At 37.1% G+C, this 21,398-nt stretch overlaps 1 protein-coding gene across 3 annotated transcripts; it reads left to right on the plus strand.

The window, feature by feature from the left end:
* Window positions 1-3,439: 3,439 nt before the first annotated feature.
* On the plus strand, window positions 3,440-17,674 carry LOC137955298 (protein BONZAI 3-like). 3 transcript variants are annotated; one of them, XM_068802176.1, is made up of 16 exons: window positions 3,449-4,699; window positions 6,907-6,954; window positions 10,221-10,369; window positions 10,512-10,560; window positions 11,713-11,769; window positions 12,678-12,860; window positions 13,040-13,174; window positions 14,608-14,669; window positions 14,783-14,879; window positions 14,974-15,088; window positions 15,187-15,263; window positions 15,807-15,944; window positions 16,167-16,331; window positions 16,413-16,526; window positions 16,675-16,771; window positions 17,334-17,674. In XM_068802176.1, exons 1-16 carry the CDS (start codon window positions 4,535-4,537, stop codon window positions 17,468-17,470), a joined length of 1,788 nt encoding a protein of 595 aa, XP_068658277.1. In that variant the 5' UTR covers window positions 3,449-4,534; the 3' UTR covers window positions 17,471-17,674. The 3 variants fall into 3 exon arrangements, 2 of the variants coding, with proteins under 2 accessions (XP_068658277.1, XP_068658278.1); XR_011113137.1 differs by lacking the exon at window positions 17,334-17,674 and having other exon boundaries at window positions 3,440-4,699; window positions 16,429-16,526; window positions 16,675-16,763; XM_068802177.1 differs by lacking the exon at window positions 6,907-6,954 and having other exon boundaries at window positions 3,450-4,699.
* Window positions 17,675-21,398: the final 3,724 nt, after the last annotated feature.

Here is a 21,398-nt window from a genome sequence, read left to right on the forward strand (position 1 = left end):
TTTGCCTGAATTGACAAACAAAATCAGCACAAATACCAAGATTAATTTTTTTAATAACTAAAAAATCTCTAATTTCTTGTAAATTAAAAAAAAATTAACACTGACTGTCGGTGAGGCCTAGAAATGGGCCAGCACCTCATTTCTCCCCCACCTATCAGGGGAAAGTGAGAGAGGGTAGCCTCTCTAGGAAAACATGGGCGAAAATTCTCTTGTTTCTTTTTTCTTAAAAATGATTTTTCAATGTCTCTGGTAGTTCAAACTTGATTGTAGTACCAAGCAAGGGAATCTCTTCCTCTCCTTACTCACCTTAATCTTACTTTGCTTTTGTTTTGCTCCGAAACAAGAATACCTGAAGTTCCTCTGCAGCTCTAAAGGGAGACTGCATTCACCGAAGCTCAGCAGGGGGAAAGGGGGGGGGGGGGGGGGGGGGGGGGGGGGGCAAACCCTGCTCTTTCCCCCACCTCCAAGACTCGGGCAAACATCAAGGGGTAGCATCCCCTTCCTACGATTGGGGATGGTGGAATGAGCCAGTCCCCCCCTCCTTTTTACAGAAGGGGAGGCGGGGTAGTTAAGAGAAAAGGAAATTTGAAATCAGGTGGCTGAGTGAGAGTACTTTCAGTAATTTAAAATTTTAGGGGATGAGAATAATTAAATGACATATAGAAAAAGTAAAGGTATTGATACCTTGTGCTTGTATCCAGCATTCTGTTGTTTTCTAACAGTAGGCTGGAAAGTAAAAATAGAAAAATAAGTTAGCACAAAAAGACATCTTTGAAAAATTAAAGCAAATAATAGGGATGAGAAAATACGAAAAACCAAAATAATCACATAAGGTTCGTAACTATTGTTAGGAATTAGTTGCCCTAATTTTAAACTATCAAGAGCAATAATAATAATCGCAGAAGAAAGAAAAAAGCAAACACGAGAACAAATAACAAGATTTATACAGGCTCCCTCAAGATGAGACTACGTCATATCTTCTGTACTACTGCGGTAATCCACTATGAAATAATTTACAAGAGAAATCGCACACTTACAAGTATTTTTCTCTTACCTCTCGGGGGCTGCAACTCAAAGTCCTTTTCCGTGATAATAAAAATAGCGGTGCCCCTCAATTATAAAAGAAAAATTAGGGCAATTGTAATGCAAGAGTAAAATTTCCAAACTGCCCTTAATAAAAAAACAATAAATATATCGTGGACTGGACGGGAGCTCCACCCCCACACCCCTAGAAGGGGAGCTTCCCGTCCTCCTTCCAACCCCCACGGCGACCTTACCAACTCAGTGTAGGGCATTGATTAGGCTCCACAACTTAATAGCTACTAATTTGGCCTACAAACAGGGTCAATGAAACTAAGGTCAACCAAAATAAAACAAAGCTTTATAGAATGTTAATAAGTTTACTGATGCCTAGTGTATAGCCCACATGCTTGTGTCACCAAAAATAATAAAATAAATGTCACATTATAAGCCAGTGAACGGCATCACATGAAAGTTTTGTGACCTCTTTTATGTCAAGCACAACAATGCTAAGTATCACTATAGTTTTTTTTTTTTTTTTTGCGATCAAAATTTTTTTGTGTAAGACGAAAGATGTTGTCACTAGACAAAAATGAAGAAGAGTGGTGACTCGACAAACTTGTTGTCATTTTTAAATAGATATATTATTCAAAGAAAAATGCAACAAAGAAATCTAGATCTCGGTGCTGTTTGTCATTCATTTGCAATTAAATTTATGTATGTTTCAAAAAATATAGTGCTTTATAAATATATATATATATATGATTTACAGACAGAAAAGAATAGTAGATGATTTGTCCTAGGGTTAGTTCTACCCTGCCATTCTTGTTCCTAGCATTTGTTTGGAAGAATATAATCCAGGCTGCCTTGGAGGTTTCCATGGCCATGTTTCCATGGCAAAAAAGGAAACAAGAAGAAAAAAATACTCCTATGTATCCAAAAAAGTGACTACCATATACACAACAATCGCTCAAGAGTCTATGTTATGTCTATCCATTTCACATCATAACCATAAGAATAAGAAATTTCCCAATGAGATCTGAAATTCACCTTCAAATATAGTTGGAGAAACAGAAACAAAAAGACAATGTATCCTCACTTAATGCTCTCCAACAAGTTTTGGACCCTATTTATAAGTTTTCCACCCAAATTAGTCATTTTTTGCTCATTTACAACAAGTGTTTATCCATAATGGAAATGTATGATCAGTCAACCATGTATGATGGCTATACTCTTTAGGTTTCCCAAGCTTGTTGATTGATCAGGGAATCAATCAACGAGTTTTCAATCTTTCAAAAAACTTGTTGATCAATCAACCCATTTTGATTGATTAATCATGCTTTCTAGAACTAGATAGGCAGTGCTCGAGACGATCAATCTTGCAATAGTATATGATCAATCATGTTTTATAAAATTATATGGCAGCATTCCAGATGATCGATCATGTTTTTATAGGCATTGCCATACTGCATTCTGGATGATCGATCAAGCCCATGTAGGTTTATCGATCATGCTTTGACAAAGCTAAATTTAAGTTTTAATCTCGACAAGAAGACTTGTGGGATTTTGAAAGTTTAAATTGGTTTTATGTATCATTTAACCATCGTTTTGAAAATTTTTATGCCCCAAAGCTCCAATGCTCTTTATTGAATTTCTAAAAAAGAGAAATACTTCATTGATTTGTTATAATTTGAGTACAATGAATCTCTATTTATAATAGAAACACTCTTTGTTGCTCCAACACCTCCCCTGTTTATTATGTGCCCACACCACTTACACTATGTTATCGGTTGTTATGAATCATAAAGCCTTGATCTTAGTCAATGTCAAGTTCTCTTTCTCTTGGTAGCATCTAAAATATTTAATATATGTCAAATTACACAAATACATTGTAACACTCAACATTACATTAGATCAGTACAAGGAGAGAAAGAGAGAGAGAGAGAACAACAACCTTTTAAGGAGGGCTATTTGTAAGTTAGAAACAGAAAGCAGTTGCCGAGTGCGAGTATTTCTTCATTTCTGTTAGTGATCACGGTAACAGATTACTGGGTGAAACATATCGTGCTGGTGCTTTCTGGGTATTTCAACTAAAAAATTAACAAATATTAGTAAGCAAAAGCAGAGGTTCAAACGACAATCAAAAGTGGTTCTTCCTCGAGTAGTGGATAGAACAAAAGAAAATTGACTGTCCAAATACACATGTAGACAGAATGAAAGTGACAAAAATGTTGCTGGGTCTCGTAAAATTGCTACGAGTAAGCAAATGACAGAACGGAAAGAAATGGAAAAAGATTTTGACATTTTCTAAACAAATCCTACAAACGTGCAATATAGAGAACAAATTCTAGGTTTAGGGAGATGATATAGAGAAGTAAAATTTGGAGGGTCAATCATGGATTCTTATGAGAACCTACCAATGATTTGATCAACGTCTCTGGCTGGTTTGATATTTATTTTATATTTTGGTCCGATTGATCGAGAGAGGATGGAACGACCGAAGATCGGATCAAGCGAGTACGAAACACAGTTGAATGGAGAAATCTTCTGCGCACCCAAAACTCGTTAAGTTGTTCCTCCATGGCGGACGTTGTTCAGAGGAGTCTGCAGTGGTGAGTGGAGAGCCGATTGTGAAGAGTTCCATGAATATGGATTCTAAAACAAAATCCTAGAAAATGTTAAGAATTAAAAATAGTATAAAGCAAAAAGCTGCAGTCAATTTTGTTTGTTGAAAGATGCCAACAAATACCATCATTGTCGCGATGCAAGCCAGCAAGAAAGTTGCATGAATGACAAGGCAGCAGTTTCTTAGTTCGGTGAGATTAACCAGGAAAATGGGATTCAAAAGATGAACGAAGCAGCAAGCAAGTCGTACTTGAATATGAAAGGAAAGGTGCCGGGAAATTCATAGGTTCATTCCGGAGAATTGACTATTAATGACAGAACTTCGTCCTCGGGATTGAAATTTGAAATTGCAGTTGGTCGTCTTTCAAGTTTAAATTGCGTCTCCGACTATCCGGCTTTTTTTCCAGGTTTTGCTGTTGTGAAAGTGTTCGTGATTTTCCTAAATTCGAAGCCGTGACGCCTCCGTGAAATCATGATTCTTCCATATAAAAAGGCCACGATCGATCATAGGCAGCAGTTACAAAACGCCTGCATGGTGCCGAGATCACACAAAGCAGCACGGTCTCCGATTGAGGGTGGCGATAGAGTGACAGAGATGACCGTGGAAGCATGTTAGAGTAGGGCCCTTAAATGTCAAGGTAGGGTCTTACCAGGTACGAAATTATTCCTCTCGGGCTATGTTTGGAAAGAAACAAGATACTGGGAAGATTTGTTTCAAAAAATTCAATCGGAAAGAAAAATTCTCGATGTGTAATACTCCTGCCGATGCAATAAGCTGCTATGTTTGGATTTTGGCATCTGAAACGTTTCTGGGCGTCTGATTAAGACTAGAGGTAGAGGAAAGAACAGCGACCTTGAAAAAAATTTGGTAGTTTGCGATTCAGGAAAAATGGGGAACTGCTTCTCGGATATTCGAGGAGGACAGCAAGCCATCGGCGGGGTCCAGAGGCCCATCATAGGTGTCGCCGACGTGCTGCAACCTGACGAGCCTAACGAAGCTGTTGATCTCTTCTTGAAATCGCGCGGTATGCATGGGCTCTACACGCACCTCGAGGTAAACTTCACAACCGTTGCAAGTTGCGATTCTGTACAGCAGGACTTCTGTAGAATTACATGAATATGCGATGCTATTTAGGCTTCTTCCATGTTCCCTTTTCTTCTTCTCTTTCAGCCTTTAAAATCTGGATAAGGGATCAGTTCCCTTTCAATTTCTTGTGTTAGAGGTTCTCTCCTTTTTCTCTTGAAGTCTTGGTCAAGGCATTAGCTGTAGTGGACCCTAAGAAAGCAGAAAAGTCAAATCTTTGCGTTGCAACTAGTCAAAGTACCTGGTCTTGTCTGTGTTTTCTTATTCCTTGAGCTGTATATAATTACGCGTATTTTATTGAGTTATGAGATGATGAAGCTCCTGGCTTAAAATATTTGATCAAAACTAAACAATTGACCAGAAAAGAAGGGTCACTGCTTGGTAATTTCTGCTGAGACCAGTATAATATATACGGTCCTATTTAGTTTTATCTTTAAGGGAATGCTGGTTCCATTTAGATGCTGGTTTTACTTTTACAGTTGCAGAGGATCCAAAATATGATTATTTATTCAAATGTTAGGTTTGTTTAAATCTCAGTTGTTCTTAGGTGCCTTAAGAGTACGCAAGCAAAAGATCATACTCGTTCTTCTAATTGAAATATCATAGACCCATCAAGTTGTTCATTATTTTGTGGTTCGGGGTGTAAAGTGGAGTTACGCTATATTTGAATTGATGTGAAACTGATGAAAGCTTCGATTATTATTGAACTTAAGATGTCTTGCTTTCTTTTAATTTCTTCCGTGATATTCAGACACTCGAGCATCAAGGCATGTTTGCTTCCAAGGTCATTATTATGCAATTTCTCCTTTTAATTGGACGCGTTCTGGGACTCTCCCTGTCTCATCAAAATAAAGTATGTTTAAAAGTGGAGAATCTCTTCAACCACTTTGGTCCAAAGCGACTTGCCTAATTGTAGCCAAACTTGTTTAATTAGGTTTAATTTTCTAGATGAGACTAATTCCCCTAACCCAAACAAAAGTAACTTTTCGATCGTCAGAAGATATAACTTCTGTTTACTTAAATTTATGCACCGGACAAGGAATATTCAACACCCTTATCAGCACGTGTTGCAAATTTACAGAAAACAGACTGTCCATGGGGTTGGCTGCAGAATTATACAGGAGAGGGAGAGGGAGAGGGAGAGGGAGAGGGGGAGAGAGAGAGGGAGAGAGAGAGAGAGAGAGAGAGGGACTAAACCCTAAACCCTATACAGTTGAGGGAGAGGGAGAGAGAGAGAGGGAGAGGGAGAGGGAGAGGGAGAGAGAGAGAGCATCTTTGTTCAACTACAACAAGCAGTCATAAAATTAGACTACCTAACAAACAGAGAACTGTCTGAAGTCTGTAGACAAGTCTTTGAAGTTTCCCATTAGTAGATAGCAGTTTCAGAACGACCATAAAAACCATTATTCGTTATTTTGCATTATTGTTCAAGGTGCATTCAGTGGGTACTATTGTTCACTCTTGTATTTAATAAACAATTGGAAGAACAGAATTGAAAAAAAAAAAAAAATGATTGAAAGAGCAAAAAGTCAGAGGAAGAAATAAGTGTTGAGAAGCCATTGTAATATGAAAGTATGCAGAAGGAGAAAAATAAGAAAAGAAGATCCCAGGAAGGAGTATAAAGGAAGGCCCTGTTATCAGTCTTTCTGAGCTGCAATCATGTATACCATCGGAAGGAGGAAAAAAATTAAAGATTCAATATTAGTGATCTCAAGTGTAATTGATTAAAATATCCTGATGCCATCATTATTTCTTACAATAAACCAGTATGGATGGCATATCACATGGTAGTTCATTATGAATGAATAGTATAACAAACATGACCTTGGTTAAACCGAATTGCTTAACTGAAGTTACAATGATTGATAAAATCTTTAGCTTTATTTCGAATCTAACTGTTTATTACAAAATTTTCAAGGACTGAAAATGGTCATTTGTGAAAATGTATCTCTGAATTTTTTGTGCTAATGTGATCATTCTTGTAGAAACAGAACTAAAGCGTAAGGTTGTATTGTAAAAAAAATTATTTTCAGTGCTAATAATCTAAATTGGTTGACGTTCTTAGTGGTGCATGAGGTAATTTTAAAATGTCAATACCCTTCATTTACCTTATTTAGTTTATTTATTTATCTTTTGTTATGAATGTTTGAATGATTCAACTTCAAATGGTGTTGCAGTTGTCACTATCTGCCAACAAGTTGCGTGATCTGGACATCTTTTCAAAGGTAAAATGTCTGCTGGTGTAACTTCTTATGCACTGCTTAATATATGGAACTTTTTTTTTTGTTTCTTCATGTCCTTTTCCTTTTGATAGAGCTTTCGCTCTTAATTAACTTAATTGCCCTGAGAAATAGCTTGCTTATCGTAATTATTTGTTCTTCCTCAAATCCATGTAATTCCCTCTTTTTGTCTTTTCACCCAAGAGCTCTTTCTATTGAATCCTCTTTTCCCATTGTCATAAAAAGCCAAAAAAAAAAAAAAAAAATTGTTCTTCTCCAGCACATTTCTCTCCCCTGGAATTTTTCATGTTTCTTTGTGTATCTTTTCTGGGTTTGGGAGTAGAAGACCAACAAAACTTTGTTTTTAAGGAAGGAAACATGAAACATCACTTAGGGGAATCTTAACTAGTGAAAGCCTGATTATTTAATAGGCAAACTAAGGGATGGCGACTTCTAACCTATCAACCTAGAGTGATGCAGCACTAGAAAAGGAAACTTAAGTCTGTCACACCCTAAAGCATTAGTCAAAAGTAAGTGAGCTAATTTCCTTTGTCTATTTTAGTCATTTTCTGTCAGCTTATGTTTAAGTTGTTTTAAGTCTTTTTTCCACCATTAGTTAACAGTTTTATTCATTTCCCCACAATGAGGACTTTACATTTGAATGAACTCTAAAGGTTACCACAATAGCTTCCCTTCTCACCTTCAAGCCCCATAGCACAGACAGACTGATATGCTTGAGATGTGGCTTAGATGAGAAGAAATAGACTGGGCTTGATCGTAGCTATGAACCATGATGAGTTAGGCCCCATTCTAGCCGAAAATGAATACCCACCACAAGAGCTGTTACCTAAACTTATGAATTCATTAGATCCCACGCCATACATGATGTGGGACTTTACCCACACTTACAGTGGCTTAATGGCCTTATAAAAAGCCATCAGAGGAGGCATAGGAAATACTACCCTTAGTCCTTTACTTACGGATGTTGATTTTAATAAAATTTTAAATCTCTTCTACTCTTAAAATTTCATGTGCTCAAGTTAAAAGTTCTATTTTTTTAGTGAGAAATGTTTTTTAATTTTTAAAACCCTACTTTTTAGAATTTATGTTTTCAAATTTATCTTTTCTTACTGCAATATAAAGGATTCTTATCTTCTCTTAAATTTGTCCTCTTCTTGAAATATACAATAATTTTATGTGCAAAATATAGCAAAAAATATGAATGTACAACACTCAAGTAACTGGACAACAGTCACGTATGGAAAACTTACAGTCCAAACATGTATGAGAAATGTTGTCGTGGGAAAAAAATATAAAAAAGTTGTTTTATTAACAAAGTTCTCACCCATGGTCAATCTCAAGGCAATGACTCCCATTGGAAATTTCAACTAGCAAACTTGCTTGGCTCACAAGCACCAGACCCTTGCGCAGCATAGCAAACTTGCTCACTCCATGGCATGAACACCCTAAAGCCAAAACACTAAATGAAATGGCTATGGCTTGCCATTCCAACTAGACTTTAAGCTTTGGCAAGCACCTCAACTAGGTTTTAGGCTCTAGTTAACCAACTCACTAGAAATACACTTCTAGTAGCCAAATACAAAGTTATAGAAAAAATCTTCAAATCCATTTAAAAAATGAATCTTCAAATAAATCGGCTTACAAGCCAATGGAGAGATGATAATCCGTGCAAAAGTCACACCAGAACTCAAACTTGAAATGGATAAGTGAATCGAACTAAAACAATTTTTATCACACTTTGAAAGATCTACTAGTAGAGACAAGATTTGATATGCAGTTTTGGGTAGAGATTGGATGTATTTCTTGAATGTTGCTGTTATTTTTTTTTTTCCTCACAAAAATGAGTCATTGTCTTCTACTTTCAGAGATATCAAAAATATAATTGTTGAGGGTACGTATAGTAGTTTGAAGAAGTTCAAAACACATTGTCATCAGCCATGAGTCGAGTATGCCACTTGGCTAGTATGATCATACAGTTAAAAACCAGCTAAAAACCAGAGCCTTGAAATTACAAGTAGAATCTTGTACTACATAGCCTGCTTGTTCTCTTGCGAAGTTGGTTCATGCATAGTCCAATTCACAAAGCTTGCCTCATGAGTTGACTGTTAGGTCACCTGAGTTGACTCAACCAATTGAGGGATTCAATTCTACCACTCGGTGAGTCGAGGGCTGAAAGCACACTTTTCTGTCCTGAAGCCACAAGTTGAGTGATTAGACCCATGAGTGGACTCCTGTCTACAGCCTGAAGTTTTTTGCAATTTGTGTGAGTTGACTCCATGATTTATGATGTGACTCGTATGTATTTAGTATCTGAAACTGAATTTCAATTATCCTTCAAGCCTTAAAGCTTCCAAACCTAGTTAGAGCATAGAAACACCTATCTAAGCGCTCTTGAAGCAATTCTACTCTCTCAATTAAGGAAAACAATGAAACTTATACATGCTCACCAAACACATCGACTCTAGGCTCGAAATAAGATTGTCTTCATTCTTCAGGTCATGAATCTAGGTAACTCCTCTTCTTGTCTTTTTCCTCAGTATTTCCACGACTCTGTGACTTGAATTTTAGCCTTTCATGGTCTTAAATTCTTGATTAATTTCACAATTTCAACTTTGAATTTGTAAATTTTTTCCTCTCTTTAATGAGTTTTCTCATCATTCTCAAAAACAATGAAATGGGAATGATCCACATAGATTTCCCTAGACCTGCTAATTTTGACTAGTCATTTTGGGATGGACTTGAACCTAATTTTAACAGGTTATCACATTTCTTGTTACACAACATCTTTTATTAGTTAGTCTTGTCGGAATTTCATGAATGTCAGTGGAAGAGAGACATTATAGAGAATTAAATTCATGTTGAATAGTGGTGAGGAGGTATTAGGGTTGACACAAATCTCTTATTTATAACATAAACAACGGTAAAAATGACAATATTGTCCATGCTCCCTACACCTTAGGAGATAAGCTTCTTTAACAACGTACTTTCATAGATATCTAGTAAACAAAAATTACATCTTCTAACAGGATTCTTTCCCTTCTGGCATGTGAGGAAGCGTGGCAAAAAAGGACTACAAAACTATTTGCTAGCTCTTGAAATTGTTAATGTATGGCAAAGAACTTGTCAGTCATTGTTTAATTGGATATTTATCTTCTGTTCAAGGATTTAATTTAATTTTTTTCTTTTCTAGGGTTTATCTAATCTCATTGGTTTCTCTCATCTCTTTTGCTTTTGTTGTTTTTCCATTGTAGAGTGATCCTATGGCAGTAGTTTATGCAAAGAAAAGAGACGGTACACTGGAAGAACTTGGGCGGACAGAAGTAATTATGAATACGTTGAATCCTGTTTGGATTTCAAAAATCGGAGTTGTGTATCAATTTGAAATTGTCCAACCACTGATGTGAGTTTCTTGAGAGCCATCAAGTCTTACTTTTTGGTTTTTGTGGATTCATTTTGTTAAGTTAAACAACTCCAAACATATTAGACTTTTATTCTTGGAGATTCTTCTTTTTCCTTAAGTGATATTGTACCTTGTGTTTCAGATTTAGGGTGTATGATGTTGATACCAAGTTTCATAACCTGCCTGTCAAGGTAGACCTCTGTTACCTATTCAGTTGCAGGATTTCTTGATTTACAGATTTTGATATCAACTTGATGCTTAATATTTGTTCTTGAGCATTCAAAAATACATAAAAATATATTTTTTGTTGCATGTCTTTTGATATCATTTTCTAGATTTCCAATCGTGCGTTAAAGCTTTATATCATGCTTTAATAAGTGTGAAGTTGGGTCCAAGGCCCATCCCAAAATGACTGGCCAAGTTAGGGAATCTCTTTCCCAACTTATAAATCCATGTGGGACTATTCTTTAACACCCCCCCCCCCCCCCCCCCCCCCCTCTCATGTGTAAGCACTCTTTTGTGGTTTATACATGTGGACAATTTGGATAGAGACCTACTTATCAGCACCTGCTCTAATACTTTGTGAAGTATTCTATGGCCCATCCCAAATGATTAGCCAAGTTAGGAAGTCTTTTTCCCAACTAATAAAGCCAAGTTCTTTGTACTCATTAATCCATATGAGGCTATTTTTTAACAATTAGAAATGAGGCCCCAGTACCATGATTATAAAGATTGCTTTCACAAGGGTGATTCACATTCAATACTGCAATTTTGCAGTCTATTTACAAAGGAATGTGGCATCAGAGCTTGGTCACATTTTTCTCAATGATATTTTGCTACTTTCTCTTTCTCTTTCTTATTCGTTGTAGATGATACTTTTTCTTTGAGAATGATGAGAATTTTATAAGAGCAAAGGAAATCTACTAAGCTACATGACAGCCATTCAATAATAAAATGGAAAATTTAGCAAGGCAATGCTAGCTAAAACCATAAAGAAATTACAAAAAAAAAAAAAAGAATACTACAGTTTCAAAAAATAATAAGAAACAAATGCAACAACTCATCTGTGTAGTTATCAATCTCAACAAGATGTTTCAGAGAGACACTCACTTGATACAATGAATCTTGCATCCGGTTGGTGCTTCTGAAATTATGAGACCACACTAGCTGACAATGCCCATGACTTCATCATAGATCAACCAAAATATCCATATCCTGATAGTACTGAGTCCATTATTTCATGGCTTAATCTTCAAAGCAATCCTGGTTTAACTTGAAAGAATCTTGTCAATAGTTGACATTACATGTTCATGTTTGTACTTATCATTACTTCTTTATTCTAGGCACTTAAGGTGGATGAGCAAGATTTTCTTGGAGAAGGTACTTGTGTTCTGTCAGAGGTTAGTTATGCATGGGTGAACAAAATTTTTTTTTTTTTTGGAATGTTGATTACACACACACTACACCCCTTTCTCAGACTTGAATCCAAGGCCTCACACTAGAAAATCTCATGTGACCATTGAGCCAAAGGCCCAATCCCCACGGGTGAACAAATTTGAATTGAAAACATGATGATTGTTTGTCTGCCTTTCTAAATTAAATATTAATGAAAAGTTACCATGAAATTTTACGACCCCGTGCACTGGCAGTGAGATCCGGGTGGGTCAGACTAGATCTGTACCCAAAAAAGTCAAGGATTGCAGAATGCCAACATATAGTGTGTGGGATTCTTGCTCTTGAATTGTTGAGTCTGGCTTATTTCCTGCCATATTCAGTCATTAGCAGGCTAGCCAGCATGTTATTGATTGTCCAGTGCACCCAACTCTTGGAAGTGGCTTGTCCACTGTCATTACTTGTGGGACCTTGAATTATTATGTCACCACATTGCTTGAGTTTGATTTTTTGCTCAGCTCAGAGCAGCATTCTGATGTTCCCCACCAATCCTTGGTGCCACAAGGGGGGAAGGGGTGTGAATGGAACTGCCCTATGTGAATTCTTATTCCCCAGTCATTGGGGACCAAAGTTTTCTGCTCCAGTTTCACATAGCTAGCCACGGCTAGATAAGATATTACTGATGATTTTTTGGAGACCGTGGCAATTGTTCCTCTCTAATTCTGACAGTTGATGGTGGCTTGATATGATAGCTGATGAAATTTTTGTCAATTTATGAAATTTCATCCATCCCTTGTCGACCATTAGCTTTATTTTGTCTTGATTGCTCAAATTTGTTGAAAGCCATTAAATTTCAGCCTTTTGGAGAAATTTATGTATGGGCTGATACGTTTTTTTCCCTTGTTTCTTATGGCAGATAGTAACTAAACCAAGTAGGAGTTCAACCCTCAATCTTCAAGTGAGCAGTTTTGTGCATGATGGTGTCAAGTACATGGGAACACTTACAGTCCATGCTGAAGAAACAGTTGCTTCAAGGAAAGTTGTAGAAGTGACTTTCCACTGTTCTGATTTAGAAAAAAAGGATTTCTTCTCCAAAAGTGTATGTTATCTAAAGCCTTTGTATCCCTTTGAGAAATTATATTAGTACCAGATTCCTGGATTATACAATTCTAGTTACTCAATAATTTTCATACTTGTTCCAAAATCGCTACTTCCTAGATTTAATTTACCTGCAGTATAGGTTCATGACAGGCAGGGGTATCATATTCTCTGATGCAGGATCCTTTCTTGAGAATTTCAAGAGTTGTGGAGAGTGGTGGGTCTGTTCCTATTTGTAAGACTGAGGTGGTCAAGAATAATTTGAATCCAACCTGGAAACCTGTCATCCTGAATATGCAGCAATTTGTGAGCAAGGTAATTATTTTGTGCTGCATGAGTTTATCATAATCTACTTATATTTCAACAGAAATCAAAGTTGTTTGAAGAGTTGAAGAGTAGGTGGCACCTGCTTCAACTTGTTTCTGATTCATACCAAATTTGAAGCTTGAGTTGACTATATAAATAGGTAGAGCAACTAGTCTAAACTAGAGAAAATGGGAAATTAGAACAGGAAATGTAGCTGAAAAAGTAATTGGAAAAGTAAATCAACTAGGGTTTAATCCAGATATACATTGCCCAAAGCTTATAATGGATGAAAATGTAGCTGAAAAAGTAATTGGAAAAGGTAATCGACTAGGTTTTAGTCCAGATTACATTTCCCAAAGCATATAATGAACGAATGGAAACATACAGGAATTTTATACAAATAAAATGCGATTTTTAGAGAAACATGATGGCGTTGTTCTTGAGATCATTATCCAAAAGTCATAGATTATTTATTGAAAATTTTGGTTCTTTTTTGGTCTGTCTGGATGGTCTGATTAAAAATTCATATCGTTTACCAATACATTGCTGATGTCATTAGACATTTTCCTCCTAGGTTTTGTAAAAGGTGTCATTGATTTTTTATGGCTTTCTATAGTGTGCAGAAGTGTCTTCAAGGGAACAATTTTGGTTTCTGAATTGATTTCCATGTGTTAAGGAATAGTCCCACAAGGATTAGTGAGTACAAAGATATTGCGTTTATTAGTTGGGAAAGAGGTTTCCTAAGTTGGCTAGTCATTTTGGGATGGACCTTGTACCCAACTTAACATGGTATCAGAACAGGTTCTCATATGTGGGCCTACACCTAAACTATCTACTTTTAGAGCCACAAAAGATAGTCTACACCTAAACTATCCACTTGTCGAGCCACAAAAGAGGGCCTACACCTAAACTATCCACTTGTAGAGCCACAAAAGAGGGCCTACACCTAAAATTATCCACTTGTAGAGCCTCAAAAAGAGGGTTTATACCTAAACTATCCACTTGTAGAGCCACAAAAAAAGGGCCTACACCTAAACTATCCACTTGTAGAGCCACAAAAAAAGGGCCTACACCTAAACTATCCATTTGTAGAGCTAAAAAAAAGGGCCTACACGTGAGGGGGAGTGTTAAGGAATAGTCCCACAAGGATTAGTGAGTAAAAAGATTTTGAGTTTATTAATTGGGAAAGAGGTTTCCCAAGTTGGCTAGTCATTTTGGGATGGGCCTTGGACCCAACTTCACACCGTGGAATTGGGAGCTCCATTCTTAGATGTTTCAAGCTGTTGTAACTAGGCAATGCTAACATGGACTGCTTTGTTTAGTTATGGGACAGGTGTCCTAGTTTACATGTTGGAGATGTCAGATGAGCCAGATTAACCCATCTTGGGATTTCATCAACTTTTTCATTGTTTGTGTCTTATGGATTTTTCCAATACTTGCAGGAGAATCCATTAATACTAGAATGTTTTGATTTCAGTAACAGTGGAAACCATGTACTTATTGGGTAAGAGATATCTTTTTCATTAGTTTATCCATTGCAAACTGTTTTGTGTCCATGACTTAATTTCTCACCCCCCTCTTTATTCTGTTTCTATGTTATTTGTCTCTTTTCTGCAGAAAACTTCAGACATCAATGGCACAATTGGAGAAACTTCACATGGAGAAAACCGGCACACATTTTTATTCACCTTCTTCTCAACATCAGCATCAAAAGGTCATTCAACATATGAGTTTAACCAAAATCCTGAGAAATTTCTGATTCAGGTTTGATATTTTCAAGTTAAGTGGCTGATGACAGTTCTTTTCAGATTTCGAAGGGTCAGCTTTTTGTGGATAGGTTTTCTGAGCAACTACAGTATAATTTCTTGGATTATATCTCCAGTGGGTTTCAGCTGAATTTTATAGTGGCTGTTGACTTTACTGGTACATAGCCTCTTTTGGTTTAATGTGTTCATCTTCAGCTTCTAGCATTCTTGTGGTGAAGCTTTCATTCTTTCATTCTATGCTTTATCTGTTTCCAGCTTCAAATGGGAATCCTCGGCTACCTGGTTCGTTGCATTATATTGATCCTTCTGGCCGACTCAATGCTTATCAGCAGGTGAAATTTTGTTTTCTGATGGTGTGTTTGAAAGCTTTGACTGCTATCATCTTGACTGGTGATTGCTGCTATCATTGTCAGTGGGTGTTAGTAGAACTAAACCACCATTTTGAAATCTGTCAACCTAATGACACTTTTGGACTAGGGGTTTTTAGATTAGTCTGTAAGTCTGGTATGCCAAGCATGTGGAGCCCACAAAAGTTAGTGGCTGGAGTAGAGGTCTTGGGAGAAAAGTCTACAAGTCAACACTTATATTTGAAGTTCTACTTTTCTTCTTCAAAATCTGTCCAGCTATTGAGACTTTTGGACTAAGGCTCTTCCATGGTGGGTTTCTTAGATTAGCGAGTCTTCAACCCTTGTGATGCAGTCATGTGGTGTCTGGAAATATTGGTGGCTTGAGTGAAGGTCTTCTTGGGAGAAGGCAATCCTCTTATTGGAGTTCTAATTTATTTATTTTTCTTCAAAAAATCAGTATCCATGTTTTAAAGTGTTTATTCTTCTCAGGATGCTTTATTTTATTTTTTTATTTTTTTTATTTTGAAGGCCATTCTAGAAGTAGGAGAAGTTATACAATTCTACGATTCAGATAGGCATTTTCCTGCATGGGGTTTTGGGGGAAAGCTTCATAATGACTCCGTGTCTCATTGCTTTAACTTGAATGGAAGGCGCCATGAGTGTGAGGTAATATACAACATTGGCTTATTCTGTTTTTTTTTCCTTTTCTAATACATCCTACATCCTATCTATCCTACAGTTGTACTGGTCTTTCGATGAACTAGGATGTTTTGTACTACTCTTGGTTGGATATTTTTCATGGAAATTTAACTCTAACATTGTTAATAATAATAATTGTGTAAGAAAATGATGATGTTAACAGTTCATTGGTATGTACTCTTGCAAAAGGTTGAAGGGGTACCTGGGATATTGTCCTCCTATGCAAGTGCTCTCCACAATGTTACTCTGGCAGGACCAACTATATTTGGGCCAGTAATCAACCGAGCAGCTCAACTTGCAAGTCATTCCTTGTCATGTAATCAGAGCAAGTATTTTGTCTTGCTAATAATTACGGTAAAGAACTGAACATTTTAAACTCCAGTTCAGTTTCTTTCTTGAAATCTTTAATGGTGGGATCTCACGAGTTTTCCACAGGATGGGGTGATTACAGATCTTCAAGAAACTAAAGATGCCCTCGTAAAAGCATCTGACTTACCTTTATCAATCCTTATAGTTGGGGTAGGACGTGCAGATTTCACCGCAATGACGGTACAACCTAGTCCTTGTTTTCCTATACCTTGTTGAGCTATGTGTGTTGGTACCACTCTCTTATTGGCGTATTGCCATGTGAGATGAGGTAAAAGCTAGGTACTTGACCAACAAATAGATTTATGGTTACTTTTGCTTCATTTGATAGATCCTTGATGCTGATAATGGGCAGAGGCTGGAAAGCTCCACGGGACAGATTGCAACACGTGATATTGTACAGTTTGTTCCAATGACGGTGGTGCATAGTAAGTATCTGTTTGAAGAGTTTCTCTAAGTTGACTGAGGATGGTGCTGAGTGAACCAAAAACTAGAAAAAAATTGCTTCATCCTTGTAAACTTGAACTGGTCAGCTGTAAAGAATTAGTTAGATACTTTGATTTGAATTTATCTGCTGTGGCAAGTATCATATCAACTGAAGAGGACAATTTCGAATAGGAAAGATGCTTTTCTGGATGTGAATCACATTGCAAGCCTGTGGCTGCTTGAGCTATTTCGTTTAAGTTAGCCGTAGATATAATAGTACAGATCAAGGAGGAAAGATCATATTGAGAATCCATAAAGCATTTACTTCTTCCAGAACATGTTCTATTTTTGTGTAACAAGTCCTTCAAAGAGACTTACTGCTAAAACAGTTTTTCAAATAATCTTACTACTGTTTCATTTCTAATAATGTAATAACCTTCATAGTTTTTGTTATCTTGTGATGTATCATACCTCTAAGACAAAAACATGCTGCCTCATGCTTGTCCCACATTAACCCTCATTCTCATGCTTTCACTCACACTGGACATTTCTTTCTTTATGCAGGCGGGGAAATTTCTGTTGTTCAGTCACTCTTGGAAGAACTACCTGGACAATTCTTGACATATATGCGGAGCAAAGGAATCAAGCCCCATTTTTCTTCAGAGGCAGAATACTTGAATCAAATATCAGAACATCCTTAGCTTCTACATGTCAATCTGATGTTAATAGTTGTCAATTTGCAGTGTTCATTGTATATGGCACCTCATTATCATCTACAGTTTTCTGCATTTGGTCTTGTTCTATTTTGTGTAAAAGATGGAATTTTCATTGTCTAAATTACATGGAAAGTGTATTTTATGATAATTTACTACAGAAGGAACTCTTGAAATCCTTAACCATGAAATTCCTACCAGATTTTAAACTGTGAGAGTCAAATTGGTCACCTCCTAGTAGAGAGAGATGTGACAGAATAAAATGAAACACAAAGGAAGTTCACTAATTTGTGAGAAATCCTGAATTCTTAGGTTTATGAGGTTTTCCCAAATAGAATCATAATTATTATCATAAGTTTCAATATAACCTCTGTGCATGTATTTTTACATGATTTACTTGAATTTACTGCTTTTTGAATATGGTCAAATATCAAATAAAGTACTCAATACCTGGGTATGTACAATGTTAAGGGAGTATTGATGTTTCTTGTCTTTGAATTTATATTTTTAAAAGTATGATTAAAACTTTCAAACAAAAGCACAAAACCTTCTCTCTATCATGGTGATTGGAGAATTGAATGTATTAGTTATTCGAATTACTGTTTCTTAAAAGTATTTGTCGTATTTTGAACATGAGGGCAATTGTTAAATTGTAGGAGGGCAAGGGCTTGTTATACTAAAAAAAGTATTCAAATGGTTATCGTGTATCCTGTTCCTTTCCTTTGTAATTCACTAATATCATTATCATAAGTTGCAAATTTTGTCTAGTATATATTTTTTTTGCCCATTCAAACTCGAATAAAATGATTTAGTACATGTCCTATTCAGTTTTAAAACAAGTGGCTTATAATTATTGTTGAGTCTATCCAAAATTTTCTTAGTGAATCTTCTTTAGCCATAGGTTTTCCTAGGGCCGTAAGTTCATCAGTATGTGTTTTAATAAATTGCATATATTCAGAAATTGTTTGAGATCCCTTAGTCGCATGTTTGACTTGTCCATTTATCTGTTTGATGTGACCGTTCCAAAGCCATGCATAAGTATGGGCTGGAGTATTCCAGGCTTTATGAGAGGCCTTTTATTGAGTGATAAGAGGAATGAGAAACGACATGAGAGAACCGATAAAAAACACCAAAAATCAGTTTGTCCTAACGAAGCAATGTATGGTATTCGGGATTGAGAGAGGCGAGATGATTGGATGTCTTTGTGGTTGATGGTGTAGAACGACAACCATCAACGAACTTGTAGAGATCATAACCAATAAGAATAATTTCTATTTGAAGCTTCCGGTAAAGAAAATTGGTGGATGTGAGTTTGGTAGAATTGTGGATGTTGATCATCAAAAGAGGTTTGGTTGGGTCATGGGCATTAGGAATGGTGGTCTGAGTCTCTTCAGGAGTTATGAGCATAGAGTCACAGAGTTAGGCAAGACTTTGAGAAGTAGAAGAAGATGGGTTCCAATTGCATGACGGTTGACCCTTAGTAGTGGTGGCGAAAATGCATGGCGGCTACAGGTGATGGCAGTCGGAGGTTGAAAAAAAAAAAGAGATGACGGAACGACGCTATGGCAGCGGGCAGGAGGGAGTTGCGTCTTTGGGTCTTCAACAACGGGAAGAAGAATTGCTCAGAGGGATCAATGAAAGGGAGAAGACGATGATGTTTCGTGCTTACTCTAATACCGATATAGAAATCCAGAGAGAAGAAAAAAATAATTTTCACTCTCCTTCATTGATGAGGATGAAGTTTACAATTCCTATTTGACTTTAGCTATGTGCCATAGCTGGATACAAAGTACAATTTGAGTTGAACTTATTCTTTACCTCTATCAATTTGATGAGTGCATCTTATGCATTTTTTTTCTTCTGTATCTTTTGCTAACTCCATTGCGCGGTTGGCCTTGATTAAGGTTCATATATTTCAATTTTGTTTTTCTCTATTTATTACTGGTCTGCCACCAACATCTGTATTACCATTCTCATGATGTTTCTGTCATACTAGATGCCAACTTTGTCAATAACCCACGTTTCGTGTAGTATTGTCAAGCAAAGTCTCAGGCAAGTTGTGAAGATTGGAATAGAGAATGGGCCACTCTAATCATTAAATTTGTGCTGTCTAAATAGGTTTCTTTAATAATCCTTGCATAAAAACAAGCAACCGAGTTTTTATTTCCATTTTGAATTTATGGCAACTTAGCAGGAGCCACTAATAATCTTAACCTTGATAGAAAAACATTGTTTATATGTAACATGAATGTATTGTCCTGAAAAGTCCATAATGAATGTTTGGATGAGGAAACGGAGTCTTCAGTAGAGAATCGATCATGATCAATGGTTATCTCAGTTGTCCGACCGTTTTACATGTTTTGTATCAAATAACTTTTCATATTGGATCAATCGTGCTATCATTATATGCATATATGGAGTTTAGGTACAATAACAGGGACACTGGTGCACTTGTGACTACACCAATATACATGATTAAAACTCGCTTAATGCTTCAATTATAATCTAAAAGGGCTGAAATGTAAAACAAAAGGGTTTCATTTTGCCTACAAGGTATATAGGAATCATTTTGCCTCTTGGCTGTTTAACATCAAAGAAGTGTTCTTTCTGCTCAGATATCTTTTTAATTTACAATTTGATCTTTCTACTGGTATTGATTAATCTGTCTACATCTTTCAGGTAATCCAGACAGAGAGGGTCCCGGGCACTTTATAAGGGCTGAGTCTCCTCTCTTACTTCTTGTGTAGTACGCATTATTTTTCTTTGATATTCATTTCTTCTCTCTCAACAGGAAAATAATCTTCTCTTGCTTTATTATCGTACTGCCATAATGATCATAGACAGATGAAAACTACTTCTTTATAGTTGCAGGTTGTTCTTAAAATTTTCATTCTTTTTATCCACTAGCGACGGTGATATCGACAGATGATCACAGATGCGGAACTGCAGCTCTTGAGATTTTGAAATGTAGAAAGTGGGTTATGACAAAACGGTGTAACTGGGTGCCTTCGTAACAAATACCTAAAATAAATGCAACTGGGTTCAAGTTGAGCTGATCGGTGGGTATTAAATACTTCGGAGAAGAAGACAATGGTTGTTCCAACTTCCCCTAAAGACCTCACGATGATATCCAAGTTGCATACTGGGAACTGCTATTTTCTCTTTTGAAAAGGATTTTACTTTAGAATGTTTCAAACGGCTTGCAGGCTACTTTCTTCCCTTTCAAAATTAAAAACCCAGCTTTCTGAACACAAAACCGGAATTCAGTACTGAAATTTGCCGGAGCAGAGCCTGGTCGGCGGCGACGGAGATGAGGTCACACCGCTTACGCCTCTCAATCTAACGCGAAGACCAAAAAGTTTTCATCAGTGGGTCCAGTGAATAAATCGTGGGGTCTGGAAGGGACGAGTTTTACTCACTTATGGGTTATCGCTCGTGTTTCCAGCTACCCGCGTGCGGCTGATTAGGCTAGCAAACCGGCTTGGCGGGACAGACTGGCGTACGTACCCATTTGGCCCCCACTAGGTGATATAATCTACGAAACTACCACGAAGCTTTCCTCGCCTTTTCCTCTTATCCGCTTAACCTTCTACTATTATAATTAGAATTCCCGAGCATTTAAGTTCAAACGAGAAAAGGCGCCGGAGACGGCAGGGTCGGACGGGTTTGGGAATTTTTTGGACCGGCGAGTGCTGCCAGACCAAGTTACCAACCGCTTCGTCGTTTATGGACTGTACTCCGAGGCGGCCACATAAGACAGCTTCAGAAGCCACGCGTCGCCCGCCGATTCGTAGCCATCTCTCTTTCCATTTCGCTTGGGTAGGTGCAACGTTCCTGCCACTTGCGTAGTTATTTCAATCTTCGTGGGTGTTTGTGTAATTGTACAATTTTAATAATGTTCGGATTTCAACTCCGA

This window comes from Aristolochia californica, unplaced genomic scaffold, assembly GCF_029961685.1.
Source record: "Aristolochia californica isolate CCGP_79_NKW_82.1479 unplaced genomic scaffold, dmAriCali1.0.hap1 SCAF_2, whole genome shotgun sequence".
NCBI classification, from domain to species: domain Eukaryota; kingdom Viridiplantae; phylum Streptophyta; class Magnoliopsida; order Piperales; family Aristolochiaceae; genus Aristolochia; species Aristolochia californica.

Coding starts and splice junctions, on each gene's coding strand:
- LOC137955298 (XM_068802176.1), top strand. CDS start 4,535: ATGGGGAACTGCTTCTCGGATATTCGAGGAGGACAGCAAGCCATCGGC. Junction 12,861..13,039: donor AGGATTTCTTCTCCAAAAGT/GTATGTTATCTA, acceptor TCTCTGATGCAG/GATCCTTTCTTGAGAATTTC. Junction 15,264..15,806: donor GACTCAATGCTTATCAGCAG/GTGAAATTTTGT, acceptor TTTATTTTGAAG/GCCATTCTAGAAGTAGGAGA.